The following is a 21,380-nucleotide window of genomic DNA, read 5'->3' on the forward strand; positions in this document are numbered from 1 at the left end:
TGCCATGTACTCCAAAACATGCAAGTTTTTGTGAACTTCTTTTCCTTGAAGACAAGATGCAGCTAAAATAGCAACACTTTTTCTTGGGGTTTTTTTCCATCCTTACGTAATCTAGATTTTGGGCAAGTCTTTATTCTACTAATGATTTCAACCCCTTCCTCCAACTGTTTGTTTCAAAAAGCATGTCAGTTCATATTTTACACCTTTTAGACCTATTTTCCTTACAGTCAACTTTGATTTGCTCAACACATACTGATATTTACACTTCAAAATACTTGGAGCATTTCTGGAATCAAAACATTTAAAATGGATAATGTATATAATCAGTGACTGGAAGCCTTCACTTTTCTGTAGCTACAGTATAGAAAAACAGTGTTTTGACTATTAGTGTATGCCTTGAAGAAAGATTTTTTTACATATTTTAAATACAAAACACTCACTGTTTACTTGACTCACAGGCTTTTATTTACATTGTCTACAGATAATTCTTTTCGTGAAATGAACTAGTACATTTCATCTAAGCCAAATGAAACCATAATTTTCTTCAGTTGCCTGTTGCCTATCATTTGCTAAATTTAAAAACTTTCATCTGTTAAGTACAGCAACATTTTAATACAGAGCACGAGAATAAACCAAAAAGGTCACACGTAGCATCTACTAGATGTGATTTTTACAATTCAGTAGGTGGACTTTTAAGAAGTCAGAGGCACAGATACAAGAGTAACTTGTTCTTGTGCAATCTACACTACATTTAGCAAGGAAATTAGAAAAAAAAAAGCAATAAAGTTGCAGGGTGATTTTTTCCTGCAAAAGGATTATCAAAATATTTCTACATCAAAAACATTTCGCTCCTCCATCAGTCCCCCAAAAGCCTGTTAAAACAAACAACCCCCCAACAAAAGGAAAAACATGGATATTTTGCTCCGTTTGTCCTTGTGCAGTTCATTTTTACAAAACCAAATATCAAAGATTGAACATTTCAAATAACACAACTATTCAAATAATTGCAGATATATTGCTTTTTTGGTAAGAACATGTTATTGTCTCTCAATATACTTACCTTGCGATGGCACCGAAGATACTGTCAACACAAAACTTTCTTAACCAAACGGAGCTCAAGAGTGACCAGGTTTTAATGCAATATTGCTAGTAAAACAAAATCTGGAAAGCACTTTAAGCCATAAAGTGTATACAAGTTTAGGGGGAGAAGAACAATGTCTTCTTAGAAGAACACACTTATATTTCAGAATTGTATATGCAGTTTACTTACTATACACAAAATTTAGACAGCTCAAAACTTAGCTCTTTTTGGCCCAGATTCATCTCTGATTGCTGGCTTAGAGGCATCATTCTATAATTGCAAGAAGTCTATTTCATAACCCCCTACCTTTAAAAGTAGCTTTTATCACTGTATGTCCATACAAGTCTGCCCCCTTTCTAAGAGGGAATGACAGCCTTCACACACAGGAAAGTTGTGCACCTAATACCTATTACAGTAAGATAAGGCATTAGCTAAGAGAAAGGAGCAAAGAGCCTACATATTTCCAGATTTTCTGACAGCTTTGAGACTTCAGCTATGGAGAAAAGAGTGCATAAAAAACCTTCAAGTTGGGGGAAAGAAACCTTATTCACCCGATGTAATATCCGGGATAAAGCTGCGTGTAAAGAAGCATCAAAATCCTCAGCCCTACATACAGGTGAAAAAAAATGGCACCAATCATTAAATAAACACTAAAAGAAAACCAGCTAAGAACTCCCCTCCTACTTGCTTGGGAGGATACTTCTAACTAGAGCTGCACTAACTTTCCATGGTCCCAAGAGGGGTGCATCATTCAATTAGGAGCATATTGCCATGTACAATATGTTCAAATAAATAAATTATCTTCCACATTCTGAAATACTCCTTCCCATTTGTGGCAGGTAGGATTGTTTTTGGGAGAATAAACCCACACTCAACAAAGTAACTTGCCTCCATTACGGTTCAGGAAGCTACAAGAAATTTAACTGGACCCCTGAACACTAGAAGAAAAAAAAAGTCACACAGATATTCTTAAAATAAACAAAGAAATGATAACTGGAATAATGAAACTGCATATTCACTTTGGGGGTTTATGGCTTAAAATGCTCTCCCTCTTTTGTACTGGTTTCATGAATGAACAAAGCTGCAGTTTCCCAGAAAGCAAGGACAGACATGCACCTCTACTAGCAGATTTAGCACTTCTGACCAAATAAGACACCAACTTCTTAAAAATATGCCTCATGCACTGGACTGGAATTTTGTTTTAAATGTGAACTTTAATATGCTATTTCTTTTTAGAACTTGTACGGGAACCAGAGTGGGAAGATCCAGATGATGACCCGCGGCGTCTGAAAGATACAAATGGAGAAAGCATGCAAACAAGTAAGTTTGAATTAATTTCATCATTCAGACCCACAATACTTTATTCTACAATAATTGGAAGACAAATTTGATAGGGGCAGCATGAAAAACTGAACAAATAACCTGACACCTTTCTAGACTCACTGAAGTTTAATACTAAAAATGTAGCAAATTTAATGCAGAAAATATAATTCAATCCCTTAATGCAACAGTATTCACTTATAAAGTGAGCAATCAATGTATTACCCATTAAGACTTTCAAACACTGAAACACTTTCAAATACCCAGTCCTTTCCTACAGGATATGCTCCTAACAGGAGGAGATTTTACCAGGAAAGACAGAAACAAAAGTTTTAAAAAAAAAAGAAAAGAAAAAGGGACATGGTAGAATGGGGGAAAATGAGAAATCTGTTTTGAAATTATGAAAAACCAACAGGTAAAATTCAACCCTTTCCCATTTCATCTCAATTCTTCAGAAATTGCATCACATTTAAATACACCCATTCTTATTCTACATAAACCCAAACCTTTCGGGTGACCGTGATCTCGATCGTCTTTTTTTGCGATCACCAGACGACGAAGATCTAGAACGACTTCGCTTCCTGCCTCTCTCAGGAGAAGACGATGAACGAGAGCTTGAGTAAGATCTTTTTCTTGGGGTTGAAGACCCCCTGTAGGACCTGGAGCTGGATCTTTATTGATTAAGAAATAAATCGGATTTAATTCTTGTATAATATACAGAGAAAAACAAAACAACAAAAAAACCCAAAGAGTCTATAACAGAAATCAAATCCATGTAGTTCCTGCTGTAGCAGCTAACAAATATGGGTCTGACTATTTTGATACTTACTCCTCCTTAACTAATAACCAATAAGACCTTCTAATCTCAATGTACTTTTATTAGTTGTGCTTTTCAAAGTATGGGGCTGTAGACTAGCGGTTTGAGAGTCTTATTTCAGTTACTCAGAATTAAGATTTTGTTAAATAAAAGATATGATGGGAGACGGACTATAAGAGGAGGACCTTACTCTTGCTAAATACTTCAGTTTACAGAATGAAAAAGATTAGGGAAAAACAAATCAAGTGCAAGCAATTTAGAAACCTGTTTCACTTTACCATTTTATATATTACATTATGAATCAAGGCTATTCCAAAAATAAAGTGACTAAAATTGCTAGAGTTTGAAGGCCTGAAAAATACTTGTGTCTACCCACCAAAATTTGCCTGTTTGATTTTAACTGAGCAGAAATGTTGATAAAATGGCATGCGTGACACTTTGCTATCCAGGTATTGACAAAAACAAAAAAGTTCCTCCCCACAAACATACACACAACACACACACTTGTGGATTTAAAAAAAAGGCTGTCAGACATGGTGATAAAAATGTAATTTAGAACTTCCTGGCTGCAAGCCTAATGTTAAATCCACCACACCAACAGGACTTGGTGCATACTCTTCTGCAGAAATGTTTTCAGTTTTCAGTGTATATAGAAGTGTTTCCCACATTTCAAGCAGTTGAATGTACCAGGAAGTATTAATTCCAGTTTTTGAACAAATTTTAAACAACTGCTACAACCTAAACATTATACTACTACCGCAGTGAACATGTCATCAAATATTGTCAAGCATTTAGTTTTCTGTTTCTACTTCACTTTATACTACCTGTTCAAATGTTGAGCTCTGAATTTCAGCCTAGCGTCATCTGGGCAAATGCAGCCAATACAGATGGTAGCACAGAACTACCAAGCGGACTAACCAGAACTGAAAGACCATTTCGCAGAGGCTTTATGCACTTCTCCCATTTTCCATTCGAGAAAAAAGAGAATTCCTGGTGATCCTCCATGCTACAGGAGGATCGCGTTAGCAAAAGTTTGTGCCATGCAATGACTGCATGCTAGGCTTCCCTCCCTGTTCCAAATTTCCCTTTCTGCAATCAAACCCAACTTATTTCAGAGCACATGGATACTCCACTTTCATGGAAAAGGGATGAATTTGCCACCTACTGCAAAATAATTCTGCCTACAAGGAAGCCTCAGTGAAGAAGAATCACAAAGAATAGCAACTGATGTTGCCTCCTATGCATGGTTCAGGACTTGCCATATATTAAAGAAAGGCTAACTCAGATTTCAGTGTGCCTATATGGACAATACTGGGCCAAATCTGCTTGCCTGAAGCACATGAGTTGCTTCACTGACTTCAGTGAGGCAATTCACCTAAGAAGTTGAGCAGTAATTTCATATATCCTTCATGTTTGCAAATGCAATTTCAACAGTTTTGTCTAACAGGAGTTTAGCAATATTACCATGAAACCCTAAAATAAAAAGAGTAGAGTGTATTACTCTTTTTTTGCATTTAGTAGCCAAAGAGGAAACAGTAAATAGAAGTGCAAGAATTATTTTAAGCATAAACAGTCAGATTTAACTTGCTTCAAAGTACTGCAGAACTGAGTTATCAACTTGCATATCTTTAGACCAGAGGAATCCTCATAGAGAGGCAAACTTGCATATTGAAGAATAATTGTTTATTTAATAGTGGTTACTTCTTGGACTTCTGACACTGGCAATATCCGACTTCCAGGGTGAAACTGAGTTAAAGGCTCTTCCAGTGTCAAAGTAATTTTCTAATGAAATAAACAAGCAGTTTCTTCTGTTGCCTTTTAATTTCTCTCTGCAAAGCAGAGAGAATGCTACCTCATTCACCTTGATTTCGACCCACGAGATCTAGAATGTTCTCTGGAACTGGAACGAGATCTTGATCTGGAACTGGAAGAGCTTCTTGAATGGGACCTGAAACAACATGGAAGATTTTTTTCCAGTACTTGAACACGCTTATAAAGCACGAAGACTGTTGTAAAATGACATTTAGAATAAAACTAGTTCTTAACGCTAGTTCATTTTTAAAGTTACATTAACTTTCTTTCATTATGGAGAGCCAGCACTCTCTTACCTTATATTACAGCATATGGGCCAAGATGCATGAAAAAAGTTCTAGGTCCTTTGGTTTTTGCTAATGCATTATCTGGCTATCTTTTCAAACTTATTTTTAAATGCTGACTAATTTTTAAATCTATTTAAATACTAGGTTTAGACAGAATTTCATGGCATTATAAAGTGGCATAAGTTAAGGCTTTTATGCAAGTCAAAGCTTTTATCAGGTTTTCTATCAGAATACTATAAGTTTCTCAGAACTATTAAATTGTGAAGTAGAACTTACTTGGTAAAAATAAAACAATTGCACAACCATTATTTCATGAATTAAACTCCAAACCCTGAAATTTGTGCCTCACCAGGACACTGCAAGCTTGAAGTGTTGAAGTATATTAAACTAAGAGTTATAGGGCACTTCTACAGGTGACAGATCTCTACTCTGACAATTGCTAATTAGCATACATCAGAGCAGACTTGATTAATAGAGCAGCCTTTATTAATGCTCATTAGTACACTCCAGCAGCCTCTGCGTCCTATGTACTCAGGGTCCCCATGTCTCAAAATGGTGGCAGGGGCGCTTTGCATCGAACAAACTTTAGTTAAAGTGCTCCCGCTGCCATTTTGAAGTGTGGGATGCTGAATATATGTGATGCTGTGGGCGCCTTAATTACAGCAGATCTCAGAGCAGCATTAATTAAAGCGCAGCCCCCACTGCCACCCCACCCCAGAACATGTGTATAGACGCCCCTAGAACCTGATATATTTTCCTCTAAGTAGATTTAAAGGATTTATTTTCAAGTGTATTTGTGTGATAGAATTCTTTTGCTAAAATATAGGAATATATATAGGAAATCAGATATTACCTATAACCTAAATAGGTACAATATTTTCCAAACTGGTGTCTCTTTAAAATGCAAAACACAAGAGGCACATAACAATGATACCATGCTTGAAATAATGATTTTGAACAGAAGGCATGATGATTTTTTCAAACACCATTTGAAAAATTCATTCTGCACCTCTCAATGTTACTTTTACCTACATCCTCTTCATCACGCTACACAAACAGGAGTCTACAATTTTATTTCTGGCCAGAAAAATATGTACATTAAAAAAGAATCCTTTGAAGATCACTAAAATTCCTTCCACACCATAATGTATTTTCATTTTTATGAAATATAAATCTAAGGTGGTGCATATGGATTGAAGTATCTAACAAGGCTACAACCAAAGAGACTCCAGAAAATTCCAGATAAATTAAGCTTTTCCTCAGTGTTGAGGTTTGCAAATTAGTAAATGAGTTAATATTTTCATTTGATTTGAAGTTCAGGTTTTTTTTACTACGGTAGACAAGAGATTTGTATTCTAGTATTGCCCACATATGCAGCATGCTGTCCAAACGTAGGACAACACAGGCCTTTTGTATGAGCTCACAGTATCTTGCTTTACCTTTGAGAAAACATATAATCAAAAAGCTATATATTTTTGAAAAAACTGCCAAGAGTTGATTATTTTAGTTATCTTGATTTGCTTAGCTCCTTGTAGGCATTATGGCAGATGTGAATAAAAGGTATTTGAAGGAAAGGAAAGGTCTACAGCATGAAAGGAGGTCTGAAAATGACTGGGAAAGAAGCAGACAAAACAGGAGACAGCTGTTAGCATAGCTAGTAAATATGAATTGGCCAAAAAATGTAAGGCAGCAAGCAGAGCAGTTAAGGTAGACAAGGAATATTGCAAATTGCCATGAAGAGGAGGAGAAACTTGAACTTTATGCAGTAGAACAGGGAAATTCAAAACAAACTATGGCTTGCATATAAATAAGCAGCAGAATGATTAAGAAGTGATGTCTTATGTCTATGAATTAATCTTGCTTTGTTAGTTCCAAGGCACTTAAAATAGATTAGCTCAGTGTAACTAAATAGTTCAATGATGTGCGCATAGCTGGCAGATTTATTTACAATTTGACATATCCATATTCTTTATATGTGATAAGAGCTTTTATCTGGCCTCCTCCAAACCCATACATACCCACATTCAAATCTCAGCCAAGATCATCACCTGGACCTGCTGCTTTGACATTATTGCTCTCTTATTCCCTCCCTCAACTTCAATTGCCCACCAAATTAAGTTCAAGTTTCTTGTCTTTATGTTAAAGGCATTTTCCAACCCTGCCATTCCATGTTTTGAATGCTTTACCTTCAGCTTTGCTGTTTAACAGCCCATTTACTGCAATTGTGAACCTCAGTACCCTGATAAAGCATGCGTTTCCTATACTCACCAATAAGCCAATAGGCCTTCAATTATCTGAGTAAACACATCACGTTTCATATTTCATAAACTTTGGTGACTTAGCTGTCTCATAAAAAATAATTCACTAAAATAAAGTGACAAACTTAAGGAAGTTCCCAGATTAGAACTGGTAAATAGAAGGCTGCTATAACATGCTATCTACCTGTGTAAACTGAACATGTAAAACAGTTATATTATTTTACTGAAACTGTAAGTCAATCAAGAATAAAAGATGTAAAAATAAAGAAGTTAGATACTGACATTTTGCCTGGCGTTACCCTTGACCTGTACCCGTTTACCTGGACCTAGACCTTGAGCTTGAATGGGAGGATGAGCGTGATGAAGATCGTGAATGGGAAGATCGAGACTTAGAACGACTGCGCCTGTTGGATTTCTTTTTTTTATTAGCATCTTCCTCCTCACTGGCATCAAGGTTGTATTTTGAGAGATCAGCATCATCTTCATCTTCATCCTACAAAATACAGAACCTTAATTTTGTTTGAAGATTTAGATGGAAGAAAATGTACACAAAATAGTTTTTGTATTTCAACCATTGTCTTCATTTGAAAGCATGATGTTCACTAGCTTTTATTCTACAGCAGTAACCACTAAATAAGCTAGTTCTTAAAAAACTCTTGTTAGGATAGCCAAAACCTTTAAGAACCGACTGCGCACTGTTGAAATGCAAATTACATATGGCCTTAAGAAAGATCCTCAAAAACTTACCCTTCATAATGGTAGCATTTGTTACTGAAGTCCAGTAATTGTCTTAAGAGAGTTTTAAAAACAGAAACAACGCTTTATATTTGGTAAATGCCTAGTAGGAGTTCCAGACTGGGCAGAAGGCTACTACACTGCAGAACTAGGGCCTAAATGTGCCAAAGACCTCCTCTTATTCTAAGACTCACCTTCTGAGGTGTCAAATTCACTCTGCCCCTTGGCCAGATCTTTACTGTGGGGCTTCTTGCAGGCTACATGTGTATGTGGTATAGGGGTCAGTGCAGCCTTCACTTGGCCATAAAAAAAGACATGATGCCAACTGGGCTCCATTCCCCCGTTTTTGTGGCATGCCCTGCCCTGCCCTGTTCTAGGCCACATTACATAGCTCTGGAAGCTTTAAATTGACACCCTTATTCCAAGATGGGGCAGAGGCAGGCAAAGTCTGGCCCACGGGCCGCACTGGGCCTGTGGCATACTCCATTTCCCAGCAACCCCTGCCTGCGCCGCTGCAGCTGGTTTTCATGGGGACCTGAGGAGCAGCAGGTCAGTGACAGCACAGAGCCAGGGATTCAATGGAAACTGGCCCCAGCAGCACTGGCAGGGTGCACGGCTGGGATCTGGGGCTGGGATCCTGCGGCAGTAACAGCATGATCTGGAGCTGGGGCAAAGCTGCAATCTATCTCCACTGCCCTGCTGCTCCTAGGGTATCCACAGAAACTGGCTACAGTGACATGGGCAGCGGTGCTGGGAAACAGAGTCTGCTGCTGGCTGGATCCACCATGTTGCCCACCCCCATTCCAAGACGTTCCACTGGCTTGCATAATCACTGTATAATACTAACTCCATGCATATGTCCTTGCAGGATAATGGCCTGAAGGAACAACTAACCATTATGGATTAAAAGGAAAATAATTGCAGTTTAGAACCGTTTTTTTTTTTTTTTTTGCAACTTTTTAGCAAAAATAAAGCTAGCATCATTTAACATTAATCTCATGCATGTTGTACTACATCATGTTTGCTTGATTTTTTTTTAAACCTCTGAAAACATATGAAACAGTACACTAAGAGATAGGGGCCTACCAAATTAGAGGTGGCAGCCAGCTGATTTCGTGGGCAAATCCCAGGGCTGGCCACCATTTCTGTGGGCTGAGCACAGTGGGGTCACCCCACACCTCTGATTGGCCAAGGGGTCCTGACAGTCCCAACCCTCCCTGCAGATTGCCACATGGCCTGAAACTGCAGCTGAATTACTCTGCTTAAGCATGGGGAAGCTATCAATCCACACACTGTGAGTGGATTAACTGGTTTCCCAGGCTTAATCAGGGTAATTAAGTCACAATTTCAGGTTATCCTCAAGCAGTGGGCTCTACGATTCTGGCAGGCTTACTTAAATAAAAAAACCCAAACAAACCCAAAAAACAAAATAACTTACCAGCAAGTAGAGAAAAGGGTAGGAAACCCTGAAGTCTTGGAATGTGATATTGGGGGGGAATTGTTCAGGGCTGCTCACAGCAGGAGCTGTAGAGGCCGCAGGCAATACTGTGGTTCTGAGCCACCTGTGGCAGGCAGCTGGGAGGCTGCACCCTGCCCAGAGCCCTGGACCAGCTGCACGTGCACAAGCCAGGGCACGGCTGGCAGTGAAGGACTATAGTGCAGCCCCCTGACTGCCTGCCACAGCTGCCCTGGGACCATAGTGCAGCTGCCTGCAGCCTTCATGTCTCCTGTTGTGTGCAGCAGCCCGCCCCCCCGTTCTATGCTCCAAGACTGCAAGGCTTCCTGCCATTTTCTCTGCTTGCCAGCAAGATTTTTGTTTTTGTTCTGTCTTTTGTGGTGAGGCCACTAAAATCATGGAGCCCGCCATTTTCACAGAGCCCATCTGATTTTGCATTTCCTGCAAAAAACATGGAACTGTGATTTGGTATGTACCTACTAAAAGATAACTGAAGAACATTTTAATGTACATTTTTTACATACTGTACTGATTACAGAGATTAAAACAACTATTTTGCTGCCACAGAAAAATTCAACGTGATTTTTTTTTTTTTTTTTTTTTTTTTTTTAACTACAAAGGAATTATAAAGTCTAAGTGCTAAGATTCCAACAGTAGCAATTCAAAGCAAAGCAGCAGACATCAGGCTGACTTGTCTTCAGTTAATCTTTTTTTAACTCCAAACTCTCTCAAAATGCACGTGTTTGGAGTGAATAATTTAGCAATTGCTTATATATTGTGCAACAAGACTGAGATAAGAACAGGAAAGAATAAGGCCTTCTACTCTCCTACTTACAAACTGCATTACAGTAACTACTTATGGCATGTTGATAGCAAAAGGAATTTTACCTCGTCTAATTTGTATTTGGAAAGATCCTCATCCTCATCTTCATCCTCTTCTGCTTCAGATTCTTTATCTTCTACTTCCTTCAGGATAGATGCAGGACCAACTGGTTTCCCTCTGTATTTTTTCTTTTTGCGACCAAACTGATCACAAAGAAAATTTATTTAATATGAATTTGGTTTTTGAAAACTTAGTTTCAACCATCCTGACAAAAGCAACACTTTAATAATAAATATCCTCCTAAAAGCTGACAGTTCATAAGACAAGTATGCTATATTTAAGGTTTTCCCAATCTTAACTTCAAATACAATCAAAATACACTGATGAAGGCAACTGGTACCATGAAACATTAGTTGAATGCACCGAATAAATGCTCAAATAATCTATCTCAGATGCAAAATGAAAAATAACATGTATATCTACGGACAGGCTTACACATTCACCAAAAATTTGGATGCGAGAAAGCCACATTTACAGATGAGTTTTGTAACTAGCTTCACTTGATTTGCAAAGCAATACTGAATATGTCTGTTTAAGGTGTGTAGGAAATCTGAAGCTTACTGTGAAAGCCGTTAAATAAATTATTTTTGGAGTTAACTGCCATCAGGGTAGAAAACAAAACAACAGCTCGCTCTATGAACTTGCTATTAATTCTAGGGTGCAAATCATTTAACAGGATGTGCAGCTTAGAAGACATGTACAACAAAGCTTCTTTGTAACCAGAGCCAGGAACGCCAAGTTAGTTTTACAAGCAAACTTCCCAGGCACATGCAAATATCATTATCTACATTCCTCTATTATATATAACCTTACCTCAGGGTGGCCAACTTATAGCATGTGTGCCATAAGTAGCATGGACAGCATCTGCGTAGCACATGGCAGACTGGGGAGGGGTCAGGCAACACAGAGGCAGATAGGGCAGGGAGCAGAAAACAGTAGCAAATCAGGCAGGGAACACAGGGCAGGGAGCAGAAAGCAGAGCAGCAGACTAGGCAGGGAACAGAAAGCAAAGCAGCCAATCAGGCAGCGAAAGGGGATTGGAGTGGCACTCAGAGGGAGTGTGGGCTAACTTGTAGCATGCAGGCTAAAAGGTTGGCCCCGCTGTCTTACCTCATCATATTCCCCATCCGATTCTTCACGTTCTATGTACTCAACATTCTCTCGTTCATTAAAACCTCCTCCATATCCTGCAAAAAGGTAGTAAGATAATTACAAGATAATGTCTTAGACTGTGTTAACTCAAAGTCTTTAGTAAATATTTATGCTTATGCTAAATATATTTAAGTCAACAGTAAAAGTTTCCTACTACACAAATCATAAAGAAATCTATATAAGGAACATAATGCAATTTCATTATTTACATTCAAACTGTTTTCACTCCCCTCTGTCAAAAACAGTTCCTTACATCACAAGTTGCAAAAACGAAATAACTCTTGAAAGAGACAGCCCACTGCTGTTGTTTTGATGATTATAGCCCTACAGCCACCAATTACACAAAAGGGCGATGATGAAGCTATAAATGTATAACAAATCCCCACAGTGCAGAGTAACACCATGCTAAGTGCTGACTTCACAACCAGGCCATGAATCTCTGCCTCTCCTGGCTTAAGGCAGAAAGGAAATCTGCCCCACTATAACAATACTTCTGCCATCATAAACTTTAATCCATCAGGGGAATTTAATATTTTGTAGTAGCCACTTTAAGCTTCAGTGGTGTTAAAAACAACCCCAAGAAAGCTTGCAAGCGGCAGCTGCTGCTGCTCCATGTCTGGCTGCTCGTCACCCCCACCCCCACTTAGCAGCACACTGCTCGGTGGGGCTACAATGATGCAAAAAGATTGAAAACCCCTGCCCTAACCTAATTTTGCTAAGCAAAGCTTGGCATAGGGCATAATCTAGCCCTAAAATATTACATTAGATGCATTATGCATTGCTTAACTCTATACCTATATAGTACATTTAAATGGAAGCAAATGGCAAGGGAAGGCCAGTGTCTTTTTAAGACTGGGCATTAGTTGAAATAATTGTGATTAAGCAGAAACACCATTGATTTTACCAGGTTACCTGGTAAAAATTCCATGTCCAAATTTTTTTTTTTTTTAAAAGCAAAGCCTTATGTCAATTCATAAAATAGAGTTGGAAGGGACCTCAAGTTTATTTATTCCAGCAACCATCCAAGACAGATATCCACCAACCTTTTTCTAAAAATCTCCACTGACGGAGATTTTACAACTTTCCCAAGAAACACGTTCTACTATTTTCTGAGTTAGGAAGTTCTCCCAAGATTTTATCTAAACCTGTTTTCCTGTCATTTAAACCATATACCTTGTTTTGTCCTTTTCATGGCAAGGAAGAAGTTGTTCTCTGTGTTCTTTATGGCAACTGTAGGAATATTTGAATACTGTCATATTGTTCTGCCTTAACTTGATAGGTTTACTTGGGATAAAAAGTTTTAACTCTGCTTCTCATATTTTGCATTGTAACCCCTTCATCATCTTTTCTGCTCACCTTAGAGTGACCTACCATATTCCTTTATTACTGGCAATATGAAAACATAGGGTTGCAAGAGGACTGCCTTAAGAGATCCCCTCATGAAGGCAGGATTTTCTCTGTCTATACCACTGCAGCCCTGTGTCAGTCTTACCAATACTTACAAATATCCAGTTACAGATTCTGTTCTCATTATGTCGCACAGACAATATTGCCTAACTTTTGTCAGTAAGTCTCAAAGCAAAGGGGACAAACTGCCACTAAATTGTATCTACCCAAATTTAGCTTCCCTATAAAAAAAAAAAATTCTCTTCCTTCCGTATCACTAGTGCCATTTGCCAAAAAAAACGCTCCTGGAATCTTATCATGGGTATTTTGATATACCAAATGTCACTAGTGCAGCCAAATACTGGCCACAAAGAGAACAATGATTCAAGTGAAGAATTAACATAAGCAGGCATATTTTAAACAAAGATTCTCTTTATGTAAATAAGCTAAGTAAATGGACTAAGCTTTTTGTCCTACAACTGAATGATAAGCAATTAAAATGGGTTCTAAATTATCTTTTTCCACAACTAAGGAGCCCTTGCAGTACAAATCCCTCAGAAACTTTGCACATTGCTTATTGTTTCCATTGTTCTCTTATGCACTCAGAAACAGAGTGCTCTGAACTACTCATTTTAATTTTCAACTTAAATTTCTGCTACAATTTATTGTGGCTTATAAAGAATGTACGAAGTTACAAGCATTTTCAATGCTTACTAGGAAAAAAATGTGAATACAGTTTAGTATGCAGAACTATAAGTTTTGAGAGAAAGCGAAGAGGATAAATTGTACTTTTTGTTCTAAGGAATAAAAACTCACTGTTCTATCCTCTCTCAATACCCTAAACTTCCTAAATAACAGTACATATATTTTATTCACTAAGTTACCCAATCAGGTGCACTATACCACACACGCATATCTGGTGCCTCTTGAGTTGGGGGGGGGGGGGGGGGGCGGTGGGGGTGTCCTCCAGCGGCCAATGTTGTTCATCATAATAGCAGCCACACCGCTTCCAGAACTCCTGCGGCCACTTTTGCTGGTGGTCCCACTCCCTGGCCGAGGCACTGGTGTTCCTACCTGCCCCGCTGCTAAACAGGGAGTGAGGCCAGACAGGGGATGCATGTGCACCCCCCGTGTACCCCCTACATGTCACCCCGGTACCACAATTACAACGTGGTCAGAGAATCCCTTTAGACCATGGCTGTGACCCTCATGTTATTAAAACAGGTTCCATTGCATAATGCAGTTATGAGTTTAAATGTATTAAAATGAGACCAAAGCTTTACTCTGTTCACAAATGTTCTAGTCCAGTCCACACTTCACACTAGAAATCTGTTGTAACCTATTCCTGATAGTTATAATTCTAGATTAGATGGACCCTATAGTTCACTGCTGTTCAACCTTTCTGGACTCAAGGCACCTCAGAAAATGCCACTGCTTAGCTTTTGCTTGTGCTTTGCTTACAAAAAAAGAATAGATCTATTCTTCTGTTGAACAAATTCTTTATAAAAGTTCATTCAAGTATTTTAAAATGCAAACAACTCTTACCTGTCCGTTCCTCCAACTTTGCATACTTTGGGGTATTACACATATTACATTCTGATCTTCTGGCCCAATTCACATTACCACAACTCCAGAGGGGGAAAAAAAAAGAGAACATAAGTATAGAATACCATATTCCTATTACAAATTTAAGGGGTTGAAAACTAGGCAACACTGCAGGATAAAAAATAAAACAAGCAAAAATGAACCTGAAAGTGAATTAAAATAAGTTTCCCATGTTTTTAGTTCACTACATTAAAAGGAGCTCCATATAAGTAATGCTTAATGTTGCAGCACTTCAGCACATAAAGAAGTCTTTGGGAATTCTGCCAGAATGCGGACACAGTAGTGAATCCAAAGTGCCCTAAGGGAGGCATAGGTATAAAATGCACAAAAGTCAAAAAAGCAAGTCATTTAATAGTAGTAAGATTGGTCTCATATGATTAAATAATGTCATTTTACCTGTAACAACCTCCAGGATCCCTTATATATAAAGAAAGAGTGCTTAGATAATAAAATGGCCATAGAGGTTGAAGAGTAAACAAAGGCAGAAAAAGCAGCACAACACGGAGAAAGAGAAATAGAAGAGTATGGGTGATATCTGATAGGCACAAAGGGGCAAATGCCACTTGTAAAGTGCACATTTACTTAAAACAAAGTAAAGTTCAACATTTTCTAGGGACGGAAAAAAAAGTCTACTAGTTACATGAACAAATTGAAGAAAAAACAAATGGCTACGTAACAGCCATCCCTTGAGGACAGAATGACTACAGAACTCAATTCGTTTTAAATGCTCCCTGGATATAGCCTTTTGTATACGGGAGGAGTAAAAAAAAACCCTTTGAAAACAGGGCAATGTAGCATTTAATATTTTTCAAAGAAACTGAAGTAAAATTCGATAGTTACTGAATTTCCCTTTCTTCTACTTTGAAAGTGGCATGTACAGGACTGAAGAGGAAGACTAATGGTCACAGAGCAAATCCACAGCTTTCAAGTTTTGGAAAACACTCTACAGTCACTACATTTCTAATGTCTGGAGTAAAGTGAGAGAGCTCAAAAACATTTATGCCAGTGATTCTGACCTATGCTTGAACACATACACACAAAAACATCAGTTTGTGCTGTTCTAGTCCTCTCTCACCAGGAAATAAACCTATCTGCCTCAAAGTGCACGAGATTGAAGACAGAAAGCTAGCAAAATGAACAAAGCTTTCAAAGGTTAAAAAAAAAAAGGCAACTGGAGACTCCTATTTTCTTGAGTACACACACCACACAACTCTTAGCAGCCCTACTTGGAGCCCAAATTCTTAGATAAGAAACATTTTGCATATTCAATTATTCCAAGTCTACCAAATACTTGGACTGGTCTACATTTCAATTTTATGACATACGCAGGTTCCTGTAATTGCATACAGAATGTTTTTGTTTACTTATTGTAATTAACTTTCACTGGGTTAATACTTCTCTGGGTTACATACAGCAAATGGGTGGACTCAGGAAACCTAGGCTCAGTAAATGGGTGGATGAGAACCTGATGATGTTTAATGCCGAAAAATGCAAGGTTCTCCACCTCAGGAGGAAAAACCTGGAGCATGTTTATAGGCTCAGCAGTGCTACGCTGGCTAGTACTACAGACGAAAGGGACTTGGGGGTCATGATAGACCACAAGACGAACATGAGCCTTCAGTGTGATACTGCAGCTAGTAAAGCAAGCAAAACGCTGGCTTGCATCCACAGGTGACTGCTCAAGCAAATCCCAGCATGTCATTCTCTCATTGTACTTGGCCTTGGTGAGGCCACAGCTGGAGTACTGCATCTAGTTTTAGGCTCCACAATTCAAGAAGGATGTGGAGAAGCTTGAGAGAGTCCAAAGGAGAGCCACGCGCCTGATCAGAGGTCAGGAAAACAGACCTTATTATAAGAGACTGAGAGCCATGGAAGTCTTCAGCCTAGAAAAGTGCAGGCTCAGGGGTATTCTGGTGGCCACCCATAAGTTTATCAGGAGTGCTCACCAGGATCTGGGGGAATGTCTATTCACCATAGCGCTCCAAGGGATGACGAGGTCAAACGGTCACAAATTCCTCCGTGACTGTTTCAGGCTGGACATAAGGAAGAACTTCTTTATTGTCCAAGCCCCCAAGGTTTGGAATAGACTGCTGCCGGAGGTGGTTCAAGCACCTACTTTGACTGCCTTTAAGAGACATTTGGATGTTTATCTTGCTGGGATCCTATGATCCCTGCTGACTTCCTGCCCCAGGGGCAGGGGGCTGGACTCAATGATTTTCCAAGGTCCTTTGCAGCCCTAGTATCTATGAATCTATGAAATGGGAATCAAAAGTAGTAACAAGGTTTCACAGGCTGTAAAAATAATCTACACTGTAAAAACTGAATCAAAATTAAGTGTGGTCCAACACACCTTTGTAAAAACACTTTCAGAAAAAATTAAATGGTTGAAATTTTAAACATGAATATTTTGGGGGGGAAATAGCTCTGAATTTATCTGTATTCAACACTTATTTTTCCACACCTTCCAAATATTTAATAATGCTTCAAAAAACTATAATAAAGTATGTTTTATACCCATCTCTTAGTTAGAAAAAAAAATCCATTCACATATGGCAGGCTTTAGCAGTGAACTAACTGTCCTACAGTCAAACAGACAGTTTGAGGCAGGCTGGCAAGAAAAACTTTGAATCTTATGCTTAACTACAAACTCATGCTGTCTTTAGAAAGAGGTATTTATTAAATATTGGTTGATCTGCACACAAATTTAAAATGAATGCTAATCTAATGATAAACCATACAAAACACTTAAAAATCACTTATAATTCAGGGCTCCAATTTCTCTTTCCTAATCAGTAAAGGCCACAGCTATTTGATTCCATCAGCACCATAATGCAAGATACCATTATCTTTAATCCAGTGAATCACATGCGCACTACAGATTATTTTACTATTTTAAATTAGGCTTACGTTTTACACTGCCAGTCATTTGCACTGAAAAGGCCACGGCTTTTCTCAGCAAGTGTCTTCCCTATTTCAGTCCCACCAGCCTTCATCATCTTGGCTTCGGTTGTTTTTTCTGAAAGTAGATTTAAAAATAGTTTGAAATAAACCAATTTCTTATAGATTTAGTTTTTCATTCATGTTAGGGGGAGTGAGGGGAAGAGGAAGAGTCTATTCAGGAAAGATAGTCACCTCGACCACATCTGTTACAGCTTGTTCTTCTAGCAAAGTTAACATTTCCACACCTGAAACAAAGGAAATATATTTGCATGAAACACATCTCAACACATTTGGGTTTTTTTTAAACACAGGAAAAGGACGGAAGTGGTAATCAATGTTCGGAAAACATTTAAGAATATAGTATTGTAGTTTTCTTTTTCTTGCAACCTGAGTATGCTGTGCCTGGCTCCCTGATCAAAGAATGTCAGTTTGTCTGACTTTATCCCAGTTACACAGGTGGTCCAATAAAAGATACCATTCTAAGAGATCCTTGCCTTCTGCAATCTGAATAATTTCATTCTGTACTAGCCTGCAAGTTTCCCTAACTTGAAAGATTTTAATGTTAATAAACTTAATTCTTGTAGTTAAAGTAGAATTACTGCATAAACTATCTGGGAACACTTTATCTTGGCAAGAGTCAGAATGTTATTTTCTGATGGAAAATTAGCTTAAATAGTGTATTTAGGTTTTGTTGTTGCCAAAAAAAAAAAAAAAACCCAGAAAAAAAATCCCAATGCATTAACAATTTTATTGTTGTCCACTTTCACAGTAGTAACAGTGAATAACTGTAAACATCTAGCACAAGTCATTATTTTTTCTTTAATATGTTGATTTAGATACCTATGTAACTCTTTAAATATAAATCTCAAACACCGAGCAATTCTCAAGACTATAAAAAGGACTGAAGGGCTTCCATGTTTCATAGTAGAAATTTACTTCCATATAGGGGTGCACCAATATAGATTTTGGGGACCAATACCAATAGCCGATTTTTAAGGAGGTATATTGGCCAATACAGATTTGATTTCTGATACAGCTGCGTGCAGCTGGGAAGTCTGTTGTGGTGGAAGGGGAGGAGGGAGGGAAGGGGCGCGGTGGGAGCAGTTCAATGCCCTCTGCAGTGAGGGAGGGAGTGGGGCAGGGGCAGATACTGCCCAGGTAGGGTAGGGCAGGGCAGAGCCTTGGTTTGTCTGGGCAGGGGCGGGGGCAGAGGGGCACACAGACTACAGCTGGGGCTCTTCTCATCACCCCCAAGCCCAGCCCCCACAGAGAAGAGCTGGGTAGCACCCTCAGCTGCAGCCTGCCCCTGCCCCACACAGATTCAGGGGCACCCCGCCCCGTGCCCTCCTGGGGTACAAGCAGCAGAGGGGGCCAACCCCTCCCCTGTGCCCCCCAGACAAGCCATGGCTTCATTCTGCCCTGCCCCAGCTAGGCAAAGTCTGCCCCTGCCCCTCTTCTTCCCTCACCACGGGGAGGCGCTGATCTGCCCTCCCATGCCCTTTCCTTCCTCCCTCCCCTTCCACCACAACAGACTCAGCAGCCTGCACAAAGCTCTCTATGCTGCCAAGGTCTGCTCCTCACTGCTTATGTGCTGCACTGTGGCTGCACGCATGGGCATTTATCAGCCGCACCGGGCCAATTTCTGGTACAGCCTATTTGCTTTAAATTGGTGCTGATCCGATGTATTGGTGTACCTCTACTTCCATATGTACCTATCTGTATAACTTGTGACCTAGATCCTGTGATTTATTTCATATAAAGTCCCACTGACATTAACCTGAACTTTGAGAAGGCCCAGGGACCATGCTCACATGTAAAGAACAAGCTGTGGGATCAGGACTTATTTGCTCTTCTTACAATCTAGTTTGACACCTCAGCTAACATTTTGTCACTTAGGAAAGAGATAGTCGGTCGTGCTAATCTTAAGTCAGGAAGAAAGCAGAGCAAGGTAACACCTTAGGGCTCATATAGGCGTGAGAGTAGCCTGCTCTGATGCACTGAAAATCTGGTGTGTCAGAGCAGACTCGATTAATCGCGCTCTAGGGGAAACCTTCTGCGTCCCATGTGTCAGTGTCCCCACACTGAAAAAATAGTGGCAGGGTGCTCAAAAATGAAACACGTTCAATGAGCTTTAGTCCAAAGTGCCCCACTGCCATTTTTTCAGTGTGGGGACACTGAAACACATGATGTGCAGGAGCTTGTAATTAGCATGGCTTGCCAATTAAAGTGTCTGGCGTCGTCCCAGAGCACATATAAAAATGCCTTTATAACAGTAGTTCTTAACAGTTTTAGGTTCAAGGCATCCTCAGGAAACGCCAGTTCTTCCTGTTTTTACTTGTTTTGTTTAATTATAGAAACACAATAGAGCAATTTGTCTGTTGCAAAGCTCAGAGCAGGACAAAACAGTTTGGATGCTATGGATTTGGATGCAAAGTGCCCGGTTCATCTGCTGAATCGCGTTGGCGCAACCACCGGTGCTAACGTGGCGTGGCACCCTCCTGCGGCTGCTGGAGTGGTCAGTCAGCCTCTCAGAAATGATGTATTAGGAGAGGGGCAATTCTTAGCCGGTGGCAGCCTCCCTCCCGTCTCAGGGGCTACTTTAGCTGTTCTTCATCCAATCAGGTGGCTCCTATTTTTTTTTTTTTTTTTAAAGAGTCAAAACCTTTGCAAAAATAGATTTTTTCTTCAACTGGGAGCTCGGCTTCTTCCACAGGAAACTCTCTGGGGAAAACCTTTCTGGTAACCCAAACTTGGGGGGAAACTCAGGCCTGCCTGGGAAAAAGCAGCTGAGCATTTCAGCGCTGCAATTTCCCCGGGCGATGGCCCCGCTCCTCAACCCCTTCCCCCTCCAGTGCGGCTCTCCCAGCCTGGAGGGCACGAAATAACGGGGCAAGGGCAGAGCAGGGCAGGCCCGGGCCGGGGGTGGGGGGGAAGGTCAGCCCAGCCGAGCCGTTCCGGGCTCCCAGCCGCAAGCCCCGGGTTGAAGTGGCGGATCCCACCCCGCCGTAGGAGCGGCCCCAGTCCCGACCCCGACCCCTCCTCACTTCTTGTCCGGGCAGATCCAGTCCCCATCGCTGACTCGGAAATTCTTGGTCGACATCTTGGGCCGCCGCGTCAGGAGCCAGGCCGCGGGGGCGGGGCGGGGCGGGGCGGGGCGGGCCCGGGGGGCCTGCGTGCTCCGGGGCTGCCCCTCGGCGCCTGACTCGTGAGGGCGGACGCTCTCCTGCCGCACAGCGCGTGAGGACCTGCTCCAGGAAACGCACCCAAGGGCAAAGCGCGGCCGGCGGCCGGGCAGGCATTGGACTAGACACCTGGCTGCGAGGGGAGAGACGGGGAAGAGCGCCCCGGCGCGGCTGGAGGACCCCGTGGGAGAGAGGCGGTCACGTGGGGTGCGCTGATGTCAGTGTCTGTGGGATCCTTGCGACCCGCCTGCGAGCGACACCGGCGCGGGGGGAGGGGCGCGGAGACACCTCAGTGGTGCAGCAAAACCCAAGTCATTCTCAGGGAGTCTTAACTGAGTTTGGGGGTTGGTGGCAGCACTTTCTTATGATGAGCCATAAGAAGCCTGTTTTTTCCCATTTAAAAAAAAATCGGTTAAAAAAAAAGTTACCCCAAATCCACCTTTTTCTGTGATTTAAATGAAACACC

At 40.5% G+C, this 21,380-nt stretch overlaps 1 protein-coding gene across 2 annotated transcripts; it reads right to left on the minus strand.

Moving 5' to 3' along the window:
• Positions 1 to 442: 442 nt before the first annotated feature.
• Positions 443 to 21,022, minus strand: ZRANB2 (zinc finger RANBP2-type containing 2). Of its 2 annotated transcripts, XM_090048541.1 has the most exons (10): positions 20,777 to 21,019; positions 17,925 to 17,977; positions 17,700 to 17,808; positions 14,733 to 14,815; positions 11,760 to 11,836; positions 10,655 to 10,792; positions 7,896 to 8,068; positions 5,080 to 5,166; positions 2,908 to 3,072; positions 443 to 2,367 (listed from the first exon to the last, which is right to left on the minus strand). In XM_090048541.1, the coding sequence occupies exons 1-10, from the start codon at positions 20,830 to 20,832 to the stop codon at positions 2,304 to 2,306; spliced, it is 1,005 nt and encodes a 334-aa protein (XP_089904667.1). In that variant the 5' UTR covers positions 20,833 to 21,019; the 3' UTR covers positions 443 to 2,303. The 2 variants fall into 2 exon arrangements, with proteins under 2 accessions (XP_089904667.1, XP_089904668.1); XM_090048542.1 differs by lacking the exon at positions 5,080 to 5,166 and having other exon boundaries at positions 20,777 to 21,022.
• Between the last annotated feature and the right edge of the window lie 358 nt (positions 21,023 to 21,380).

Source organism: Crocodylus siamensis, chromosome 5 (assembly GCF_052110815.1).
Source record: "Crocodylus siamensis isolate JL-2025a chromosome 5, ASM5211081v1, whole genome shotgun sequence".
NCBI classification, from domain to species: domain Eukaryota; kingdom Metazoa; phylum Chordata; order Crocodylia; family Crocodylidae; genus Crocodylus; species Crocodylus siamensis.

Excerpts from the sequence above, each read along its gene's own strand:
- ZRANB2 (XM_090048541.1), bottom strand. The coding sequence starts at position 20,832 with ATGTCGACCAAGAATTTCCGAGTCAGCGATGGGGACTGGATCTGCCCG. Across the intron at positions 10,793-11,759 it reads CGGATGGGGAATATGATGAG|TTTGGTCGCAAAAAGAAAAA; the intron begins GTAAGACAGCGG and ends CTTTGTGATCAG. Across the intron at positions 3,073-5,079 it reads TCTCGTGGGTCGAAATCAAG|ATCCAGCTCCAGGTCCTACA; the intron begins GTGAATGAGGTA and ends TAATCAATAAAG.